Genomic DNA, 21,166 nt, shown 5'->3' with positions numbered 1-21,166 from the left:
GAAAGTATAACAAAAAATTAGTCTTATTTGTTTTTATGCAAGTTCTAGAAGGTTTCCCTGCAGTGTAGAGGTCTTTTTGATTTTACCAAGATCAATTAGGCTATCCCTCACTTGCCATGTGTCAAGTGAAAAGGTAAAAATTTTATTAAATCTTCTTTGTTCTATCTGGCTCCAAAGTCCCTTAATTTATACCTGAGCTTAATCTCTGTTCCTTTTTTATTTTGCATTAGTGAGCTATGTTGATTTGGGTTGTATCTTTTAGATACCTTTTATGTACTTTAATACAACTACTTATGCATGAATTTTGACATTTGTCACACAATGTACACTAAGACTTCTTTTTACTAATATGGTAAACAAAACTAAGTTGAGGCAATGAAATAAAGTAGTTGTTTATGCATTTCTGCTTTTTAATCATGTTAATGGGGTTTATTTTTTATCATCATTAATGTGTATATACAGTTTAGAGATAATTTTATATTTATGCACAGTTTATGTATTTTAGGTACTCCAGTCAATTTTATATTTATGCAGTTTGTGTATTTTTGGCACTTTAGTCATCTGTAGTAGTATATCTGTTTTAAGTACTGTAATTTCTTGGTTTCATGTAACTGCCATATTTTGTATGTTTTCAGTGATAGTCTAATCTCTTATTTGGTTTTCAGATCCTGTCAATACCAAGTTAAAAGACTGGCAGGTATTTTTCTTTCTTCATGTTGATCATATCCATCATTCTGCAAACTTGCCAGTGACAGTTCAGCTTGTTCAATTCAATAATATTTCATACAATATATCTTTGATGAAGTGCCTCCAGGATGATTATATTTGTGACCAGCGTTCAACACTTACATCCATTTTATTAGAAAACCCTGAAATGTAAGTCACTGTTTTGTCCTTAATTTTCTATGTAAATTTGGTATCATATTATTTTCCACTGCAGTCTATTCTGTTTATAGCCTTGAAGCATTATAAATTTCATTAAAGTATTCATGTTATCTTGTTATGTATGTGTGATGAGTAAGTATCCATTTTAAATATATATTTTAAAGCTAACATAATGGTTATTTTGATATTTGTTCATGAAACTTACCTGTCAGATATATATATAGCTGTATTTTTCCGAATCCGACAGAAATTTAAACACTTACGACACACGCAGTGGGAGTCAGGTGGTTAGTACCCATTCCCGCCGCTGGGAGGCGGGTATCAGGAATCATTCCCATTTTCTATTCATAATTTTTCTGTCGCCGGTGCTGGAAACACCTGTTTGCAGCACCTCCGTCCAGATTTTGGAAACTTACTAGCTACTTGAGTATCCCTTTTGGTTTTTCTTTGGTATCTGAATTGGATCGGTGGCTTGGCACACGTTGACTTTGGTTTGATTTGAATTTGGTATTGATTTTTCTTTGATCAAGATGTCAGGGTCTAGTTCTGCTAGCGCTAGATTTTGTTCCATGTCTGAATGTAGAGGTAGGCTACTGAAAGCTTCAGTAGACCCACATTCTGTTTGTAAAGTTTGCAGGGGGAATGAATGTACGTTTGAAAGTCGTTGTAAGGAGTGTGAAAGACTAACAGAGTCGGAATGGAAGGCGTATGAAACCTATCTTAAGAAACTTGAGCGAGATAGGTTAAGGAGGTCTTCCTCCAGGAGTGTTTCAGGTAGGCAAGATTTAAATTATTCTCCTGCTAACCCTCCTTCTGTAGATTATGCTCCTACCCCTGTAGTGTTGCCTCCGGCCCCTGAGACAGTGTCGGTAGAAGGTAATACATTATCGCTATTCTTGAATCGATTCGTAACTTAGAATCAAAAGTGTTAGCTCTGGAGAGCAAAGTGAAGAGAAGTGCAGTGAAAGTGCCCCTTGTGTAGTGGAGGGTGCGTCAGATCGGCCTCATTCCGCCTCTAGACCTAGACCTCTGCTTGACTCCCAGATTACGGGGAGAGAGCATGTCGAAAGTCGAAGGAGGGTTACGAGGAACCCCCACCGATCTGGCGTGCCTTCGGCAGCTTCTGACGAACATACCCAGACTGCCAAGGAGCGTGCGCGTGCACGTCTTCTCAAGGAGTGCTTTTCTTCTTCTGAAGCTTCCTCCCCGCGCAAGGGGTGGAGCTCTCATACCGCATCACGTCCGCTGAAAAGGACGGCTCGCGTTCGGGACGCTTCACGTCCAAGTTGTTCTCCGGAACTTTGCTCGTCGCCTGATAGTGCGTTTGCTGCTTTTCCTCCGCAGAAGAAGCGTAAGGATTATTCGGAGGCGGAATTCTTCCCTAGATGTTTCTTTCGAGCGCCGCAGTCGCTCTAAGGTGCGTGAAGCGGCGGTTCCTGGGAGTAGCAAGAAGGCGTCCCCTCGCCACTCTCCTGCTCACAGGATCAGCCCTCCCCAGAAAAGGAGGCTTCACCTACAAGCAAGATTCTCCAGTCTCTTCAGCAGCAACTTCGAGATGTTTTTCCTTCGAGAGAGACTGTTCCACGTCGCCGTAAGAAGGATGACAATCTTCCTGTGAAGAGGTCGAGGCGTTCTCCCTCTCCCTCTCCTCGCTCGTCTCTCTCTCCGTTTGAGTCTCCCTCTAGAGTTCGTTCTGCTCCCCAGCAACTTTCTAGAGGAGGCGAGAAATTAGTTTTCTCGCTCTCGTGATAAGCGGTTGTTTTACCGCTGCTACGAAACTTGTGGATAAGAAGCGAGTTTCTTTAGATGCCGAGCGCGCTTCTGTGAAAAGTCAAACGCGCTTTAGTGGACGCCGAACGTGACTCGGTGCAAGTTTCGCGAGCGCCAGTGGACGCTCAGAGAGTTTTAGTGGACGCTCGGCGTGCACCAGTGGACGCTCGGCGCGCATCAGTGACGCTCGGCGCGCACCAGTGGACGCTCAGCGCGCACAAGTGGACGCCAGGTGTACACCTGCGGCGTTTGAGCGCGCTTCTGTCGGCGCCAGTAGATTGGCTTCGGACGCCAAAACGCGCGCCTACGGACGTCAGTTTTCCACTTCCGCAAGCACAAGCGGAGGCGGGAACTCTTCCTGTTCGCCGTTCTTTCTCTTTTGAGAAAGCTCGGGACTCTTCTTTACTTCCTCCGACTTCTCCAGTGTCTGAAGAGGAAGTTAGTGACGCTTTCGTCGAAGTGGAACGAAGAACAGCAGTTGGCTCCAGTTTCGACGGACTACAAGGTTTTGACTCGTTTACTTCAGTCAGTCTTTGCAGACACTTTCCAACCTGAAGCTCCACGTACTCCTCCCTCTCAGTTTTCGTCTTCCAAAGCTGCTAAGATCTCGGGCTTTGTGAGAATGAAGAAGTCGCTTTCTACGAAGCAAGCTTTTAGAAAGGTCCATGATTGGATGGAAAAGAGGAAAGCTTCGGGCAAGACCTCTTTCGCTTTACCACCTTCAAGACTCGGTGGCAAAGCTGGTATGTGGTATGAGACGGGAGAAAACGTCGGAGTCAAGCTTCCAGCCTCAGCTCAAGGAGACTTTGGTAGCATTGTAGATGACACCAGAAGATCTTTTTTTGTCTTCCTCGAAGGTCTCGTGGACACATAGCGAGTTAGACTTTCACCTTAAAGGCCTCTTCAGGACACTAGAGGTCTTTAATTTTCTTGACTGGTGCCTGGGAGTATTGGATGCCAGGTCCAGGAGTTCTGATTCCATCAGTCTGGGGAGCTGTCCAGTGTATTGTCTTGCATGGACAAGGCCGTCAGGGATGGTTCTGAGGAATTGGCTGCTCATTTCAGCACGGGACTGCTTAAGAAAAGAGCACTTTTTTGCAAATTGCAATTTTACTGCAAAGTCGGTCTCACCAGCGCAAAAAGCGGATCTTCTTTTCGCTCCTTTCTCAGAACATCTCTTCCCCCAGTCTATGGTAAAGGACATAGCTGCTAGTCTCCAGGAGAAAGCAACTCAAGACCTTCTGGCACAGTCTTCTTAGGAAAGCCTGCTACTTCTTCGTCTTCTGGGTCCTCTGCTTTGAAGAAGTCGAAGCCCTTTCGATCCGCTTCTTCCTCGAAGCCAGCCCCTCGAGGAAGAGGCTCTTTCAGAGGCAAGACTCCCGCTCCTTCCAAGAGCAAGAAGTGAGAGGGAAGTCCTTCAGACACCGGTAGGAGCCAGGCTTCTACATTTCGCGAAAGCTTGGGAAGAGAGAGGTGCCGACGCTTGGTCTCTGGACATCGTCAAGAAGGGGTACAGAATTCCTTTCCTGATGTTACCCCCGCTGTCTTCGACACCAAAGGATTTGTCTCCGTCGTATCAGGGAGAAAAGCAGAAAGTGCTTCACGATCTACTAGATCAAATGATCGAGAAGCAGGCAGTGGAACAGGTCTTCGACCGGAGTTCTCCGGGGTTTTACAACCGTCTGTTCCTAGTGCCGAAGCAGTCAGGGGGTTGGCGCCCCGTTCTGGATGTCAGCAGTCTAAATCGCTTCGTTACCAAGCAGAAGTTCAAGATGGAGACACCTCAATCCGTGCTTGCAGCTTTAAGACCGGGGGATTGGATGGTCTCGTTAGACCCTTCAGGACGCATACTTTCACGTCCCCATCCATCCCCGATCAAGGAAATAACCTGCGGTTTTGTCCTGAAAAGGGAAGATTTTCCAATTCAGGGCACTCTGCTTCGGTCTCAGCACGGCGCCGATGGTGTTCACCGTTCTTATGAAGAACGTTGCGAGGTGCCTCCATCTTGCGGAAATAAGGATCTCTCTCTACCTAGACGACTGGCTTATTCGAGCCTCATCGCAAGACAGGTGTCTGAAGGACCTTCACACGACTCTGTCGTTAGCGAAGTCCCTGGGACTTCTGGTGAATCTCGAGAAGTCGCATCTGACTCCTTCTCAATCCTTAGTCTATCTGGGGATTCAGATGGACTCAGTGGCTTTTCGGGCTTTTCCGTCCAGGGGCGACAACTTCAATGCCTGGACAAAGTGTCGGCCTTTCTAGGGAAGGAAACATGCTCGGTGAGGGAATGGATGAGTCTGCTGGGGACCATTTCCTCACTGGAGAAGTTTGTTTCTCTGGGAAGGTTGCACCTCCGACCACTTCAGTTCTTCCTCTCAAGCAATTGGTCACGCAAACAGGATCTAGAAGAGGTCTTGTTTTTGACGGAAGAAGTGAAAAAAGCACCTCAAATGGTGGTTGGATCCAAAGAAGCTTGCGGAAGGACTTTCGCTCAAGCTTCGGAACCCCGACCTAGTGTTGTTCTCCGACGCGTCCTCCACGGGTTGGGGAGCAACACTGGGAGGGAGAGAAGTGTCAGGCACCTGGAGAGGGGAACAGGTGTCCTGGCACATCAACTTAAAAGAACTCTCAGCGGTTACCTCGCTCTAAGGTTCTTCGAGGAGGAAGTCTCCAGCAAAAGTGGTTCAGATAAACTCGGACAACACCACAGCCTTGGCATACCTCAGGAAACAGGGGGGAACTCACTCTCATTCTCTGTTCGTCATCGCGAGGAATATCCTGATTTGGGCGAAGTCGCAAAACGTCACGATTCTGACAAGGTTTGTGTCAGGCGTGGAAAACGTGCGAGCGGACCTTCTCAGTCGGCAAGGACAGCTTCTGCCGACGGAATGGATCCTTCATCAGGAAGTATGCCAGGCGCTATGGAAGCTGTGGGGACGTCCTCATGTGGACGTTTTCGCAAACTTCCCGAACGAAGAGACTTCCGCTGTATTGCTCCCCAGTTCTGGACCCGGGAGCAGTGGCAGTAGACGCCCTACTGTGGAATTGGTCGGGACTAGACATTTACGCTTTTCCCCCATTCAAAATCCTCGGGGAAGTAATGAGGAAGTTCGCTGCATCAGAAGGAGCGAGAATGACCCTCATCGCCCCCTTCTGGCCAGCGGCCGACTGGTTCACGGAGGTGATGTCCTTCCTAGTAGACTTTCCGAGGACTCTGCCCCTAAGGAAAGATCTACTCAGACAGCCCCACTTCGAGAGGTACCACAAAAACCTCCCCGCTCTGAGTCTGACTGCGTTCAGACTATCAAGAAGTTGGCCAGAGCGAGGGGTTTTTCAAGACCTGTGGCAACGGCGATTGCCACCGCAAGGAGGCCCTCCTCAATCGCAGTTTACCAATCAAAGTGGGCTGTCTTTAGAAGTTGGTGCAGAAGGAAGGGCATTTCCTCCACCTCAACCTCTGTGAGCCAGATAGCAGATTTCCTTCTTCACCTTAGGAAAGAAGCGAAACTAGCCGTTCCCACGATTAAAGGCTACAGAAGCGTGCTTTCTGTGGTCTTCAGACATAGAGGACTCGACTTAGCGAATGATAGAGACATTCATGATCTCATTAGATCATTTGAGACTGTGAAAGTTCTCCAACCTAAAGTACCATCGTGGAACTTAGACGTGGTACTGAAGTTTCTTCTCATGTCGAGTCAATTTGAACCGCTCCATTTAGCCTCGCTTAGGAATCTTACTAAGAAGACCATTTTCCTAACCGCTCTGGCGACGGCGAAGAGGGTTAGCGAAATTCAAGTCATAAGCAAGCATATTGGGTTCAAGGATCATAGTGCAGTTTGTTCCTTAAGTCCTACGTTCTTAGCAAAGAACGAGAACCCTTCCAACCCTTGGCCGAGAACGTTCGAGATCAAGGGGTTGTCGGAGCTAGTGGGACCTGAAGCTGAGAGAGTCCTGTGTCCTGTCAGGGCTCTCAAGTTTTATTTGCAGAGAACCAGAGCATGCAGAGGTTCTTCGGAGAACTTGTGGTGCTCTGTGAAAAAACCAGATCTTCCGATGTCGAAGAATGCACTGGCGTTCTTCTTAAGAAGTACGGTTAAGGAAGCCCATGAAAAGTGTAGTGAAAGTGACATGGAGCTTCTGAAAGTGAAAGCCCACGAGTTGAGGGCTATTGCTACTTCGGTGGCTTTTCACAAAAATATGGCAATCAAAGACATTTTGGGCGCCACTTATTGGCGAAGCAATTCGGTGTTCGCTTCACACTACCTGCGGGAGGTGAAAGCAACATACGAAAATTGTTACTCGCTCGGACCATACGTCGCTGCAGACACTGTTTTGGGGGCAGGAGGTAGCGCTCATCCTATCCTTTAATGGTTTAGGGGAGTTTTTAACTTGTGTTATGGTTGTGTTATGGTTGTGGGGTTGACCGCCTGCGGCGGATCTCCCTTCCATTAGCTTAGTCTATGTGGGATACTTTTGGTAGGCTACGCCAGGTGGTTTGGTGATTTGGTTTTTTCTTCGTTGCCCTCATTTGTATGGTCAATGGTCTAGTCACGTCGTGGTCTCGCCCCTGTTGACAGATCATCTGGAGTGCACCAGCTATATAGGTCTCTACCTCGCTGGCAACTCTAGTAGCACAAGCAGACTTACGCGGCAGTAACCACGAAGTCAGCTATGCTAAACAGGTAAGGATCAAGATATCAATTATCTGCATATATATGTTTCCTAAAATCTTCTATTCTGTCTACTCCCACCACCAAAGGTGGGATTCAGCTATATATATATCTGACAGGTAAGTTTCATGAACAAAATGATATTGTAATGATACAATTAAGTTTGTTCATACTTACCTGGCAGATATATATAATCAAGTACCCACCCACCTCCCCTCAGGAGACAGTGGAAATAAAAAATTATGAATAGAAAATGGGAATGATTCCTGATACCCGCCTCCCAGCGGCGGGAATGGGTACTAACCACCTGACTCCCACTGCGTGTGTCGTAAGTGTTTAAATTTCTGTCGGATTCGGAAAAATACAGCTATATATATATCTGCCAGGTAAGTATGAACAAACTTAATTGTATCATTACAATATCATTTTTAGCAGGTGCCATGTTTCTTATTTACAGTTTTTGTACATGAACTTTCCTGTCAGATATATACTTTGCTATAGTCTCCGACGTTCCCGACAGAATTTCAAATCTCGCGGCACACGCGACAGGTAGGTCAGGTGGTCTACCTTACCCGCCGCTGGGTGGCGGGTGTATGAACCAATCCCCCTTGCTTGTCAGATTTTCTCTGTCGCGGGAAACGATAACAACTGTTGTCGGTTCCTCTCGATAGTTTTTCGATTCTCGCTTGCCTGGAGATAATTTGGACTTCTTTTGGTGACGTATTCGCTCTGTTTGGCTTGGCATACGCTAATTGTGGACCGTTTTGATTTTGATTTGGATTTTTCTTTAACAATGTCTGACCTGGATTCAGTAGCTAAAACTTCTGTTTTGTTTAGGGTTTGTGTGATTGAAGGATGTAAGGTGAGGTTGCCGAAAGCTTCGGTTGACCCTCACACGGTATGCATGAAATGCAGGGGAAATGAATGTTCTTTTGGTAACCCTTGTAGTGAATGTAAGGTTTTGAATGAAGACGAATATAAGGCTCTCTTCGTATGTTAGGAAGTTGGAACGTGATAGAGTATGCAAGGCTTCCTCTAGAAGTTCTTGTAGGTCTAGAATGAGTGAGTTGGATGTGGATCCTAATACTTATGTAGAAGTAGAACCTTCTTCCCAAGTTGCAGCCCCTGCTCCCCGCACCGAAGCCGAAGATTCGTCTTCGGAGGTGGCGGCTTTAAGAGCCACGATTCTATCTATGGATCAGAAGATTCATCAGTTGGAAGGTAAGGAGTGTTAGTGATCAGTGCAGTGTCCCCAGTGTTGTGGAGGGTGCGTCTGACCGGCTCCTTAGTGCCTCTAGGCCTTGACCTCTTCCAGACTCCCAGTTCCAGTGGAGTAGGAAAGTCGAAAGCCGCAAGAGGGCTAGGGAGAGCCCCCACCGGTCAGGCATCCCCTCGGCAGATCCTGAAGTACGCTCCCAGGCTGCCTCGGATCGCTACAAGAAGGAGATCCTACGTCAATGCTTCTCCTCTTCGTCGTCTCCCTCTCCGAAGAGAGGTTGGAACTCCCCGGATGCGTCGCGCCCGTTGAAGAGGGCTTGGAAGGCTCCCTGCAGTCCTTTGGCTTCTAGCCCGGAGGATTTCCCAGAAGAATCGTCGTTGGATGCGAAGAAACCCAAGAGATCCTGTGATCGCTCTTCTTCTCGTGCCCCTCGTTCTGCGCCGGGTTTCGAGGAAGACCAGCAAGATTCTCCTACTAGAGTCCTTGCGGGACTTCAGGCTCAGATCACGGCATTGGCGGACTCTCTGGCCTTTAGATCGCGTAGGAAGAAGGATGTTTCTCTTCCGATCAAGAGATCTAGGCGCCGTTCTTCAGAGGATCGTTCTCCTCTTTGTAGGCGGTCTCCTTCATATGGGGAGTTTTCGTATGAAGGTAGGAGCTCATGCGAGCGGCCCCGCTCTCCTGGCTCTCTTTCTGCTTCAAGGCGCCAAACATCGGTCAGACGCTGTGTGGAGAAAGAAGTTTTTTCTCCAGATTGGATTCACGCTTCCGGTAAGCGCTCTTCGCCCGCTCTTCACGCTGTTTCTTCGACTCCCTCGCGTGGAACTTCTCCTCAGGAGCTTCAAGAACCTAGAAGGCGCCCTTCTACAAGTAGGCATTCTTCTTCCGGATGTCGCTCTCCTCGAGTTTCGGATCGTGCTTTGAGTAGACGTTTTTCTCCTACCCGTGACTTCTCTCCCTGCAGACGTCAAGAGTCTGGTAGGAGCCATGCGCCTGATAGGCGTCCAGCTGGTAGCCGCTCCCCGCAAGATAGGCGCCAAGAGCCTACTGCACGTCGATCTCCTAGTAGGCGCTCGTATTTTTCGAGGCGTCCTACTCCGGATTATTCTCCTCGTGGCAGACAACAAGAGTCTTTCAAGCGCCCTTCTCCGTGTAGGCGCTCTCCCTCTTCTAGACGCACTACTCCTGATATCGAGAGCCCCGCAAGCGCTCTGCTCCTGATAGGCGCTCTTCTCCTGGCAGCCGCTCTCCTCAGGAGAGGCGCACAGATTCTAGTAGGCGCTCTCCTCCTCGTAAGCGCCCTGTCGATGTATCCAGGCCTTCTCGGGGTAGGAGCCCTACCTCTCCTTCAGCCGAGATTTCGTCTATCTCGAAGAGGGAGTCTCATTGCAGACAATCCAGATCGTCTCGTCGTTCTCCTGTTGATTTGAGCTCTTCTACGAGAAGGCGCTCACCAACCTCTCGCTCAGCTCCTACTAGGACCTCTTCGTTGCCTAAGGATCTTCCGCGCTTTCCTCGACAAGACGTCCTAGACGGTTCGGATGAAGAACCGAACACTTCTGCAGCTGTGTCTTCTTACAAGAAGCTCACAGAGCTTCTCCTGCAAGAATTTGGGGATTCCCTTACTCCTACGGCTCCTCATTCTCCTCACTCACTTTTTTCCACAGCGAAGACAACGAAGGGTTCTTCTTGTGTGAGGATGAAGCCGACCCTTTCGATGAAGAAGGCACTGAGGAGTTTTGGTTCGTGGATGGCTTCCAAAGAAGAAGCAGGGAAAACGATGTTTGCTATTCTTCCTTCGAAGTTATCAGGACGCGCTGGTTTCTGGTATGAAACAGGAGAGTCCTTGGGATTGGGTCTACCATCCTCGGCTGATTCTGATTTTTCGGCTGGTAGATTCCACAAGGAGAGCTGCTCTTAACTCGGCGAAGACAACTTGGGCAATAAACGAAGTAGACCACATGCTGAAAGGCATGTTCAGAGTGCTGGAGGTCTTTAACTTCCTTGATTGGTCGCTGGGAGTCCTGGCCAAGAAGATAGAGGTGCCAGAGTCTTTTTCTCTGGAGGATCTCATGTGCGTTTTGTCTTGCATGGACAAGTCTGTAAGAGACGGAGCGAGTGAAATCGCCTCCCTGTATGGAGCCGGGATTGTGAAGAAGAGATCCGTATATTGTTCCTTCTTGACGGAAGTCTGTCTCCCACGCGCAGAGGTCTTCTTTGCTGTTTGCTCCTCTGTCCGCTCAGTTATTTCCTAAACATCTAGTTCAGGACATATCTAGATCGCTTTCGGCTAAAGCCACCCAGGACCTTTTGGCCCAGTCAGCAAGGAAACCTCGCCCTTCCTTCCCTACCAAGGCTAAGAAGGAGAAGTCGAGTACTCGAGAACCCTTTCGAGGGGCTTCTTCCTCCAGAACCTCTGCGTTTAGAGGTCGTAGACCTTCCAGAAGAGGCAAGACTTTCGCCAAGTCAGTCAAAGCCCCCAAATAACTTGCAAGTCCTTCAGACAACGGTGGGCGCCAGACTCTTAGGATTTGCGGAAGTCTGGGCCCAGAAAGGGGCGGATCCTTGGACCCTTTCAATTTTGAGGAGAGGTTACCTCATCCCTTTCACCGCAAGACCTCCCTTGACGACCACCCCAAGGGAGTTGACGGCCAGGTACAGAGACCCCATCATGAATCAAGCTCTCCATCTAGCAGTAGAACAGATGCTGGAGAAGGAGGCTATCGAACTAGTGACAGACCATCGTTCATCAGGCTTCTACAACTGCCTTTTCCTAGTTCCGAAGTCCTTAGGGGGATGGAGACCGGTGTAGGATGTAAGCACCCTGAACTTCTTCGTAGAAAAGAAGAAGTTCACGATGGAAACACCTTCATCAGTGCTGGCAGCACTTCGTCCAGGGGACTGGATGGTTTCCTTGGATTTGCAGGACGCTTACTTCCACGTACCGATCCATCCTTCCTCGAGGAAGTTTCTCAGATTCATGATGGGGGGAAAATTTTTTCAGTTCAGGGCTCTGTGTTTTCGGCCTCTCAACGGCCCCTCAAGTGTTCACGGGGATCTTGAGAAACGTAGCTCAATGGCTTCATTTGAAGGGGGTGAGGATTTCCATGTACCTCGACGATTGGCTGATAAGGGCCAATTCAGAAGATCGTTGTTTGACGAAGGCGTTGGGACTTCTCGTCAATTTCAAGAAGTCGTCGCTAATTCCCAAACAAGAGTGTGTGTATCTCGGGATACGGATGAACTCTCTGAGTTTTCGGGCTTTTCCCTCTCAGGAAAGGATAGCCCGAGGATTCGAGAGAGTAACAACCTTCTTAGGGAAAGAAGTATGCACAGCGAGGGAGTGGATGAGTCTGCTGGGGACGCTCTCCTCACTGGAGCAATTCGTTTCCCTAGGAAGGTTGCACCTGAGACCGCTCCAATTCTTTCTTCATCGGAATTGGAGTCGTCGTTCTCAGGATTTGACGTTCTCCCTGTCGTTATCCCAGGAAGTCAAGAAACATCTCACATGGTGGACAGATCCCAACCTCTTTGCGAAGGGACTGTCTCTTCAACCGGACACGGGTTGGGGGGCGACTCTGGGAACCAGCGAGGTGTCAGGTACCTGGGTGGGGGACCAGGTAGCCTGGCACATCAACAGAAAGGAGTTGATGGCCGTGTGGTTGGCTCTGAAAGCTTTCGAGCCCAACGTCAGAAGATCGGTAGTGCAGGTCAACGCGGACAACACTACAGCTCTGGCATATATCAGAAAACAGGGGGGGACGCATTCCTTCTCCCTGTACGAGACGGCAAGAGACCTTCTTCTGTGGACAGAAGAAAGGGGAATCAAGCTTCTCACCAGGTTCGTGCAGGGAGAAAGGAATGTGAGAGCAGATCTCCTCAGCAGGAAAGATCAGGTCCTTCCCACAGAGTGGACCCTTCATTTGGATGTATGCCAGAGACTGTGGAAGTTGTGGGGCAGGCCACACATAGACCTCTTTGCCACGTCGAAAAACAAGAGACTGGATCCTTACTGCTCTCCGATCTCAGATCCAGAGGCATTAGCAATAGATGCTCTTCTACTAGACTGGAGCGGACTCAACATCTACGCGTTTCCCCCCTTCAAGATTCTGGGGCTAACTATAAAAAAATTTGTAGAGTCCGATTCAACGAGATGATCCTAATGCTCTTTTTGCTCCCTTTTGGCCGGCCCAAGAATGGTTCACAGAGGTACTGGAATGGTTAGTGGACCTTCCAAGATCGCTCCCGCTAAGGAGCGATCTACTCAGACAGCCCCACTTTGATAGGTCCCACAAAAATCTCCTCGCTCTCAGTCTGACTGGCTTCAGACTGTCCAAAGTCTGGTCAGAGCGAAAGGCTTTTCAACAACAGTTGCTAAAGCAATCGCAAGAGCGAGGAGGCCTTCCACCTTGCGTGTATACCAGTCAAAGTGGGATGTCTTCAGACGATGGTGCAAGAGGAAGAACATTTCCTCTTCCAGTACCTCTGTGACCCAGATTGCGGATTTCCTAATTTTTCTCAAAGAAGAGTGCCATCTTGTTGTGTCAACTATTAAGGGATACCGCAGTATGTTGGTGGCGGTATTTCAGCATAGAGGCTTAAATATCTCCGAGGATAAGGACCTGCATGATCTTATTAGATCATTTGAAACTTTTAAAAAACGTTCTCATATTGTACCGAACTGGAATCTAGACGTAGTTCTACAATTCCTTGGATCGTCTAGATTCGAAAACCTCCTGGTTCAGCCTCTTTCAAGGACCTGACGAAGAAGGCTCTCTTCCTTATGGCCCTAGCAACAGCTAAGAGGGTGAGTGAGCTCCAAGCTATTGAGGGCAATGTCGGGTTTAAGGAAGAATCTATGGTTTGTTCGTTTCTTACAGGGTTTCTTGCTAAAAATGAAAACCCATCACGTCCTTGGCCCAGGAGCTTTGAAGTTCGTGGTTTATCTTTTCTGGTAGGGGAAGAGCCTGAAAGAACTCTTTGCCCTATGAGAATTGTGAAGTATTACCTTAAGAGGAAGGAGCAACTTAAGGCTAATCAAGATGTGCTTTGGTGCTCCATGAAGGACCTCACTCGGCCCATGTCGAAGAATGCTCTTTCCTTCTTCCTGAGAAGTCTTATTACAGAGGCACATATTGCTTGCAAGGAAGAGCATTTTAAACTTCTGAAAGTGAAAGCTCATGAGTTGAGAGCCATTGCAACTTCACTTGCATTCAAGAAAAATATGTCTGTGCGGAACCTGATGGAGGCGACCTTTTGGAGATGCCAGTCGGTTTTCGCAAACCACTACCTACGTGATGTAAAAATTACGTATGATAAATGCTTCGCCTTGGGCCCTTTCATATCGGCGGATTCGGTGCTGGGGCAGGGAGCTGAAACTTATCCTTTTTAAATTTTTGATATGTTTGTTTTTGGTTGTCTGAAAGAGGTTGCAGGAGGCACCTCTTTTTGTCGTAGTATTAACCCTTTGTATTTTGGTTAGGTGGTCTGTTGGGTTTTGGCTCCTTGCAGAGGTAGTGGTAAGGATCTGTTATGTAAGTGGACAAGTTCCCTTTAACAGGATACGACTTGGATTCTACCACAGAAGGGGATCACATATCCCAGTGGTAGATCCGAGAGTCTTTCAGCAACAGGTCACGTCCTAGCTGTAGCTCTCCAGGCAATGCAGACTCAGAGACAGTATCAATGAAGTCTTCAGCCTGAAAAGGTGAGAACCAAGGTTTTTATATCCTACAACATTAGTTGTTTCCCTTCTTACCTGTATTATTTAGCTGTCTCTTACCCTCCACCAAGGGTGCCAATCAGCTAAGTACATATATCTGACAGGAAAGTTCATGTACAAAAATGATATTGTTAAACTACAATAAAGTTTTGTACATACTTACCTGGCAGATACATACGATTAATGGCCCACCCAGCCTCCCCTCAGCAGACAGGTGGAAGAGAAAATCTGACAAGCAAGGGGGATTGGTTCATACACCCGCCACCCAGCGGCGGGTAAGGTAGACCACCTGACCTACCTGTCGCGTGTGCCGCGAGATTTGAAATTCTGTCGGGAACGTCGGAGACTATAGCTAAGTATATATCTGCCAGGTAAGTATGTACAAAACTTTATTGTAGTTTAACAATATCATTTTACTTTTAGATTTGTAATGAGCTGCTGTTAATTTTCAAATCTTAAATAACCAGTATAAAACTTAGTGCTTTGTTTTTCATTTGGGTAGTACTACATTGTTTCTGCTGTTTTTAGAACTCATCAGAATTTTTACCATGCTCTCGACAGTAATGCAACCACTTTGGGTGATATCAAGCAGATAACATCCTTGTTACAATCTTGGAGTACTCCTGCAACGTACATAGTGAGTGTGCAGATAGTTTCATCTGACTGCCAAGATGGTTGCTTTATATCTTTATCTCCAGTTTTTGGTAGGTGTTGTAATTTGTTCTTTTGTCTTGAATTTCTAAACTGTATTAAAAATCAGAAGTAACAATTTAAGAATACTAATGAGTTCACATGAAAAAAAACTACAGGAATTACATTAGTATTAGTGGATCCAAAGCAAGTGGAAGAAAAGTAAAGGCAGAAAAGAAAGTTGGGGGGATAAAATGAAATGCTGTTAGGTGCCTTTAATACTATATAGTATATGTAGTATGCCACACTGTAGGGAGTAACTATGTTCAGGATTTATACTCTTAACTACCAGAACAGTGGACTCCCAATATTCATGGACTCTCATATTCACAGGTTTCTCTATGGACCATATTTACCCATTATTTGCAGGAAATTCATGTATTTATGGTCCTCTTTTATGAGATATCCACAAATTACTGTATTTTCCTATTAATTCCACGATAAATCATGCTTTTTGTAATAAAACTATTAATAAAACCAGGTGTTAGCATCATTAATGGGTTTTTCTCGAGTTTGAACTAAGAAAATAAGCAGTTTTAAGCATTTTTGTTGGGGGTTCTAAGCATTCGTGGATTCTATTTTTTTTTTTTTTTTTTTTTTTTTTTTGTGGGGTGGGGGGGGTCTGGAACGCATCCCTCAAATATGGGGGGCGGGGTCCACTGTATTGGATAGTCTGTCACAGCGTAATGGCAGATTAAGCCATGTTGAGTAAATTTCTAATTTTCATACAATCAACTTACCTGTCAGATATATACATAGCTAAGACTCCGTCGTCCCCGACAGAAATTCAAATTTCGCGCCACTCGCTACAGGTAGGTCAGGTGATCTACCGGCCTGCCCTGGGCGGCAGGACTAGGAACCATCCCCGTTTTCTATCATATTTTCTCTGTCGCCGGTGGTATCAACATTGTTGTTATTACCTCCTGACTTAGATTCATTTTTCATCCTTTGATCATCGTTTTTCGGCTTTTTGGTGACGTATTTGGATCGTGATTCGCTACAGTGGACTGTTTTTGGAATAACTCTTTTGTATTTTTCTCAGTATGTCTGATTCTAATGTGAGTGTGAGAATGTGTGTGAATGTAGGCTGCGGGGTGAGGATACCGAAAGCTTCGGTTGATCCTCACACTGTATGCCGTAAATATAGGGGGTTTCAGTGTTCTGCTATTAATACTTGTAAGGAAGCGAGGGATTGAATGCAGAAGAGTGGAAGACTTTGACTTCTTATTTGAAGAAGTTAGAGAGGGATAGAATTAGAAGGGCCAGATCGGAGAGACAGTGCTTGGAGGACCTAAAGTTAACTCTGGATTTGATCAAAGCGTTGGGATTGCTTCTGAACCTCGAGAAGTCTCAGCTGACCCCCAGACAAGACCTAGTCTATCTGGAGATTCGGATGGATTCTCGGGGTTTTCGAGTTTTTTCCTTCGCAAGAGAGAATCGCAAAAGGTTTGCGGATAGTCTCTCTTTTCTTAGAGAAGCAACAAACGTCGGCGAGGGAATGGTTGAACCTTCTGGGGACGCTTTCCTCGCTAGAACAATTCTTCCCTCTAGGAAGACTTCTTATACGTCCGCTTCAATTCTTCCTCAAGAGGTCTTGGAGCTGGAAAACCGGACAACTGTCGGACGTTTTTCCCATTCCAGTGGAGATAAAGTCACACCTACAGTGGTGGTTGCGCCCTCTGGAAGAGAACAAAGGGATCTCTCTAAGAACACAGAACCCAGACCTAGTGTTGTTCTCCGACGCGTCGGAGACAGGTTGGGGAGCGACAGTAGGCTCAGAGGAAGTGTCAGGCACCTGGGAACCAGCACAGGTGTCTTGGCACAGAAACGGCAAAGAGCTCTTCGCCGTACATCTGGCCTTAAAGAGCCTAGAACCTCTGGTGTCAAGCAAGGTAGTGCAAGTAAACGTGGACAACACCACCGCACTTGCCTACATTCGGAAACAGGGAGGGACGCACTCCTCGTTCCTTTACGAGCTCACGAGAGACCTATTTCTTTGGACGTCTCACAGAAACATCTCCCTGATGACAAGGTTCGTACAGGGAGTAAGGAATGTGAGGGCGGACAGGCTCAGCAGGAGGAACCAGGTCCTTCATACAGAATGGACTCTACACGAGGAAGTGTGTCTCGATCTCTGGTCTCTGTGGGGGACTCCTCATGTGGAGGTCTTCGCAACATTCATTTCAATAAAGGCTCCCAGTGTTTTGCTCGGTCGTGGAAGATCCAAGAGCACTTATGGTAGACGCCTTCCTGCTAAATTGGTCTCGAGTAGACGTTTATGCTTTTCCCCCATTCAAAATCCTGGGGTTAGTAATGAAAAAGTTTGTGGCGTCAAAGGAGACGAGGATGACGTTAATAGCCCCCTTTTGGCCGGCCCAGGAATGGTTCACGGAGGTGGTAGAGTGGATCGTAGACTTTCCAAGATCCCTACCAGGAAGGACGGATCTTCTCAGACAACCGCACTTCAAGAGGTACCATCAAAACCTCCCCGCTCTCGCTCTGACTGCCTTTCGACTATCGAAAGACTTGTCAGAGCGAGAGGCTTTTCTCGCGAAGTGGCAAGCGCGATCGCGAGAGCACGCAGAACCTCCACTACGAAAGTATACCAATCGAAGTGGGAGGTATTTAGAAGGTGGTGTAGATCCAAGAAGTTGTCCTCCTCCACTACCTCTATAGCGGAAATTTGCTGATTTCCTGCTATTCCTGAGAGAAAAATCTCATCTAGCCGTATCCACAATAAAGGGATACAGAAGTATGCTCTCGGCTGTATTCAGGAACAGAGGATTAGATCTGGCGGATAATAAAGATCTCCACGATCTCATAAGGTCTTTTGAGACTTCAAAGTCTAAGGAACCAGTACCTCCGAACTGGAACCTAGACGTAGTTCTAAAGTATCTGTCATCGGAAGGACTCGAACCTCCTCATCGGGCATCGTTTAGAGACATTACCCGAAAATGCCTATTCCTATTATCTTTAGCTACGGCAAAGAGAATTAGTGAATTGCATGCTCTGCAGGATAAAGTAGGATTCAAGGGAGACTCAGCGATTTGCTCGTTTAAGACCCTGTTTTTAGCGAAAAACGAGAATCCTACGAATCCCTGGCCTAAGTCATTCGAAGTCAAAGGCATGTCGAGTCTAGTAGGCAGAGAAGCAGAGAGGTCTCTATGCCCTGTTAGAGCTCTGAAGTTCTACCTTCAGAGAAAGCATCAAATGGGAAGCTCTAGACAAGGTCTTTGGTGCGCGGTAAAAGCCCCACAAGACTGATGTCCAAGAATGCGCTGGCATTCTTTGTAAGAAACGTCATTACAGACGCTCATAAGGCCTGTCCTGACGAACAGTTACAACTGTTGAGAGTAAAAGCTCATGAAGTGAGAGCTATAGCGACGTCTCTCTCGTTTCATAAGAATATGTCGCTTAAAAACATCATAGATACGACATTTTGGAGATGCAACTCAGTATTTGCATCTCATTACTTGAAAGACGTGCGTGTGACATATGAGAAGTGTTTTTCTCTAGGTCCTTTCGTATCGGCGGATACGATTCTGGGTACGGGAGCCGACACCAATCCTTAAATGTATATACTTTTCTTCTTTTTGGATATGGTCGAGTCTCTTCGAACAATGGAGGACTTAGGCTAGCACGGGCGGCCGTCTATGTTGTTCAGTAAGAGAATTCTTGTCATATCCAATTAGTTGAGTATAATTTTTTTTGAAAATTATGTATGTGTGCGTAGTGGTTTTGAGTTACGGTTGTTGTGACGAGTTCGGGGATAACTCTTAACAATCTTTACTTCTAACATATGGTTAGGATCAGGTGGTCGGGATGGGTTGTGTGCTCCTTCATAAGGTGTATTGTCATATAAGTGGATCAGCACCCATTGACAAAGTCCTTTTAGGCTCTGCCGAGTAAGTGGGTAAGACCCCATCGGCAGACCCACAAGAACTCTTGGCCATAGATCATATATCTCGCTAAAGTTTCTTGAGGTGATGCAGACTACTGGGCAAACACCCACGAAGTCTACCACCTATCAGGTAGGAACCAAGGTTTTATTTATACCTACAACATATGTTGTTTACCTGTCTATTCCATATAGAAGCTGTCTCTTACCCTCCACCGAAGGGTGCCAATCAGCTATGTATATATCTGACAGGTAAGTTGATTGTATGAAAATGATATTGTTATGTTACAATAAAGTTTCATACATACTTACCTGGCAGATATATACAATTAAAGGCCCACCCAGCCTCCCCGCAGGAGACAGGTGGAAGAGAGAAAATATGATAGAAAACGGGGATGGTTCCTAGTCCTGCCGCCCAGGGCAGGCCGGTAGATCACCTGACCTACCTGTAGCGAGTGGCGCGAAATTTGAATTTCTGTCGGGGACGACGGAGTCTTAGCTATGTATATATCTGCCAGGTAAGTATGTATGAAACTTTATTGTAACATAACAATATCATTTTTTTAATATCCACTGGAATTTTTAAAGTTTAGTTTTCAGCTGATGTCTTGAAACACAATATATTATGAGTGACTGGATGTTCCTCATCATTGAATAACCACAATTCCTAGTTATGCTTAGTGAAGCTTTATTTTTTTTTTTGCATGCAAGTCTGTGATAAGAGGGAACAGTGAAATATATATATAATAATGATTATATTGAATAGTGATATAGTATAGGCACTTGGAAAATTTCCTATGGTACTTAAGACTGTTTGTAACGTTGTTGGAAAAGCTGTTTACATTAATTGTATCTGTGTATTTAATATTGTGCGTTTCATTGTTTCTGACTGGAAACTGCTTTCTTTTACAGTGATCAGGAGAAGCCAGATAGGACTGTGGATTAGTGTGGCCTTTGTGTTATTTGTGATGTTTGTATTTGCATATATTGTAACCCTTCATCACAGAACTAAAACAAACAAAAGTAAGTGACTTTTTTTTTTTTTTTTTTTTTTTTTTTTTTTTTACATTTTCCTCAAGAAACTCATACATTTTTTTTTAATTTCCAGACTTTTTTTTATAAATTATTTAACCCTTTCGCTTGCCAATGACTGATACAGCCATCATCCAAATTTCAATCCTTTGCATTTTGATGTATGCAAACAAAAAAATTAATAAATAAAATAATAAAATTATTCATATGCGGAACAAACCTTTGGTCTTAACAAGAGGATATTTTGTTTAAGTAACTTAGCAAATAATTACATGGCTAAGTATTTCTAAGTACTGGTAGCTAAAATTTGAAAATATCGGTAGTGATTCTTTTGTTTCAGTGTAGGTCGGTACCCCACTACTGAGGGAATAGGTAGACAACTCAGCAAAGAAGCTCAATTTTATTTCTACCAGCTTCCAACAAAGGTCGTGAGCTGTAGCTTTCTTTGAGTTTGGATTTCTTTGTTCGCCGAGAGTTTCCAGTACCTTCGGTGAAGTACTCTGATTCTTTTGTCATTTCCATTCAACGTTTATTAACTAGTCAAGTGTAATTAACAGTACTTTGAACAATTCAGAGCTTTTAGTCTGTTATTTTGAGATTTTCTCTAGTGATGTCTGACTCCAGTAAGTCGAGTGTCCGTTTTTGCAGCAAAGTTGCAATACATGGTTAACTTCAGCAAAGTATGATCCCCATTCTGTTTGTGTTAGATGTAGAGGTCAAGTTTGCACTAGTATTGATTTAACTTGTAATGAATGTATAGGCTGGGATAAAAAACAATGGAGGGTTCTGTCTTCTTACCGTTCAAAGTTAGAAAAAGATAGGAAGCATAAGGCTACTGCTAGGTACAAAAGGTCTTTAGCTAGCCAGGAAACTTCCTCTAGAGTGCCTGTAATTCCTGTTTTGTCCCCCAAGCCCAGTCTTTCCTCTTTTCCACCTAATCCTGCTCCAGACTTCCATGCTTCCGATCCCAGTGCCATTGCCAAAAGAAAAAAGAAAAAAGTGTTTGTGGAGGCGCTGGCTGTCCGTCCCGCCAATTCTCCAAGGCAAAGGTCCCCGACATACTCCCCAGCACCTGGGAGAAGTCATACCGGAGGCCCAAGGGAAGTCGGTGGGGTCTGCCCATGGGCAGTCGGCCCCTCAGTCACACCTGTAGATGTTTCCCAGGTAGCGAAAGACAGCCACTGGAAAGGCGTCTTGGACCGTGGTCATCATCTTTCTTCAAGTTTGGATTATTTGAGTCCGGAGAAAAAGTGACTTTTTCAGACCATTGAAAAGGTTTG

At 46.0% G+C, this 21,166-nt stretch overlaps 1 protein-coding gene across 3 annotated transcripts in view; it reads left to right on the top strand.

Moving 5' to 3' along the window:
• The window catches only part of LOC135221692 (uncharacterized), a 114,041-nt gene that overhangs the window by 46,162 nt on the left and 46,713 nt on the right, over window positions 1–21,166 (top strand). For all 3 annotated transcript variants that reach the window (XM_064259425.1, XM_064259426.1, XM_064259424.1), the window contains 3 exons: window positions 666–876; window positions 14,828–14,970; window positions 19,767–19,877. In XM_064259425.1, the coding sequence (XP_064115495.1) occupies window positions 666–876; window positions 14,828–14,970; window positions 19,767–19,877 (465 nt within the window). The remainder of the gene's footprint in view (window positions 1–665; window positions 877–14,827; window positions 14,971–19,766; window positions 19,878–21,166) is intronic.

The sequence above is a fragment of the Macrobrachium nipponense genome, chromosome 3 (genome assembly GCF_015104395.2).
Source record: "Macrobrachium nipponense isolate FS-2020 chromosome 3, ASM1510439v2, whole genome shotgun sequence".
Classification (NCBI taxonomy): Eukaryota; Metazoa; Arthropoda; class Malacostraca; order Decapoda; family Palaemonidae; genus Macrobrachium; species Macrobrachium nipponense.
This window is presented reverse-complemented; position numbering and strand designations above follow the sequence as displayed.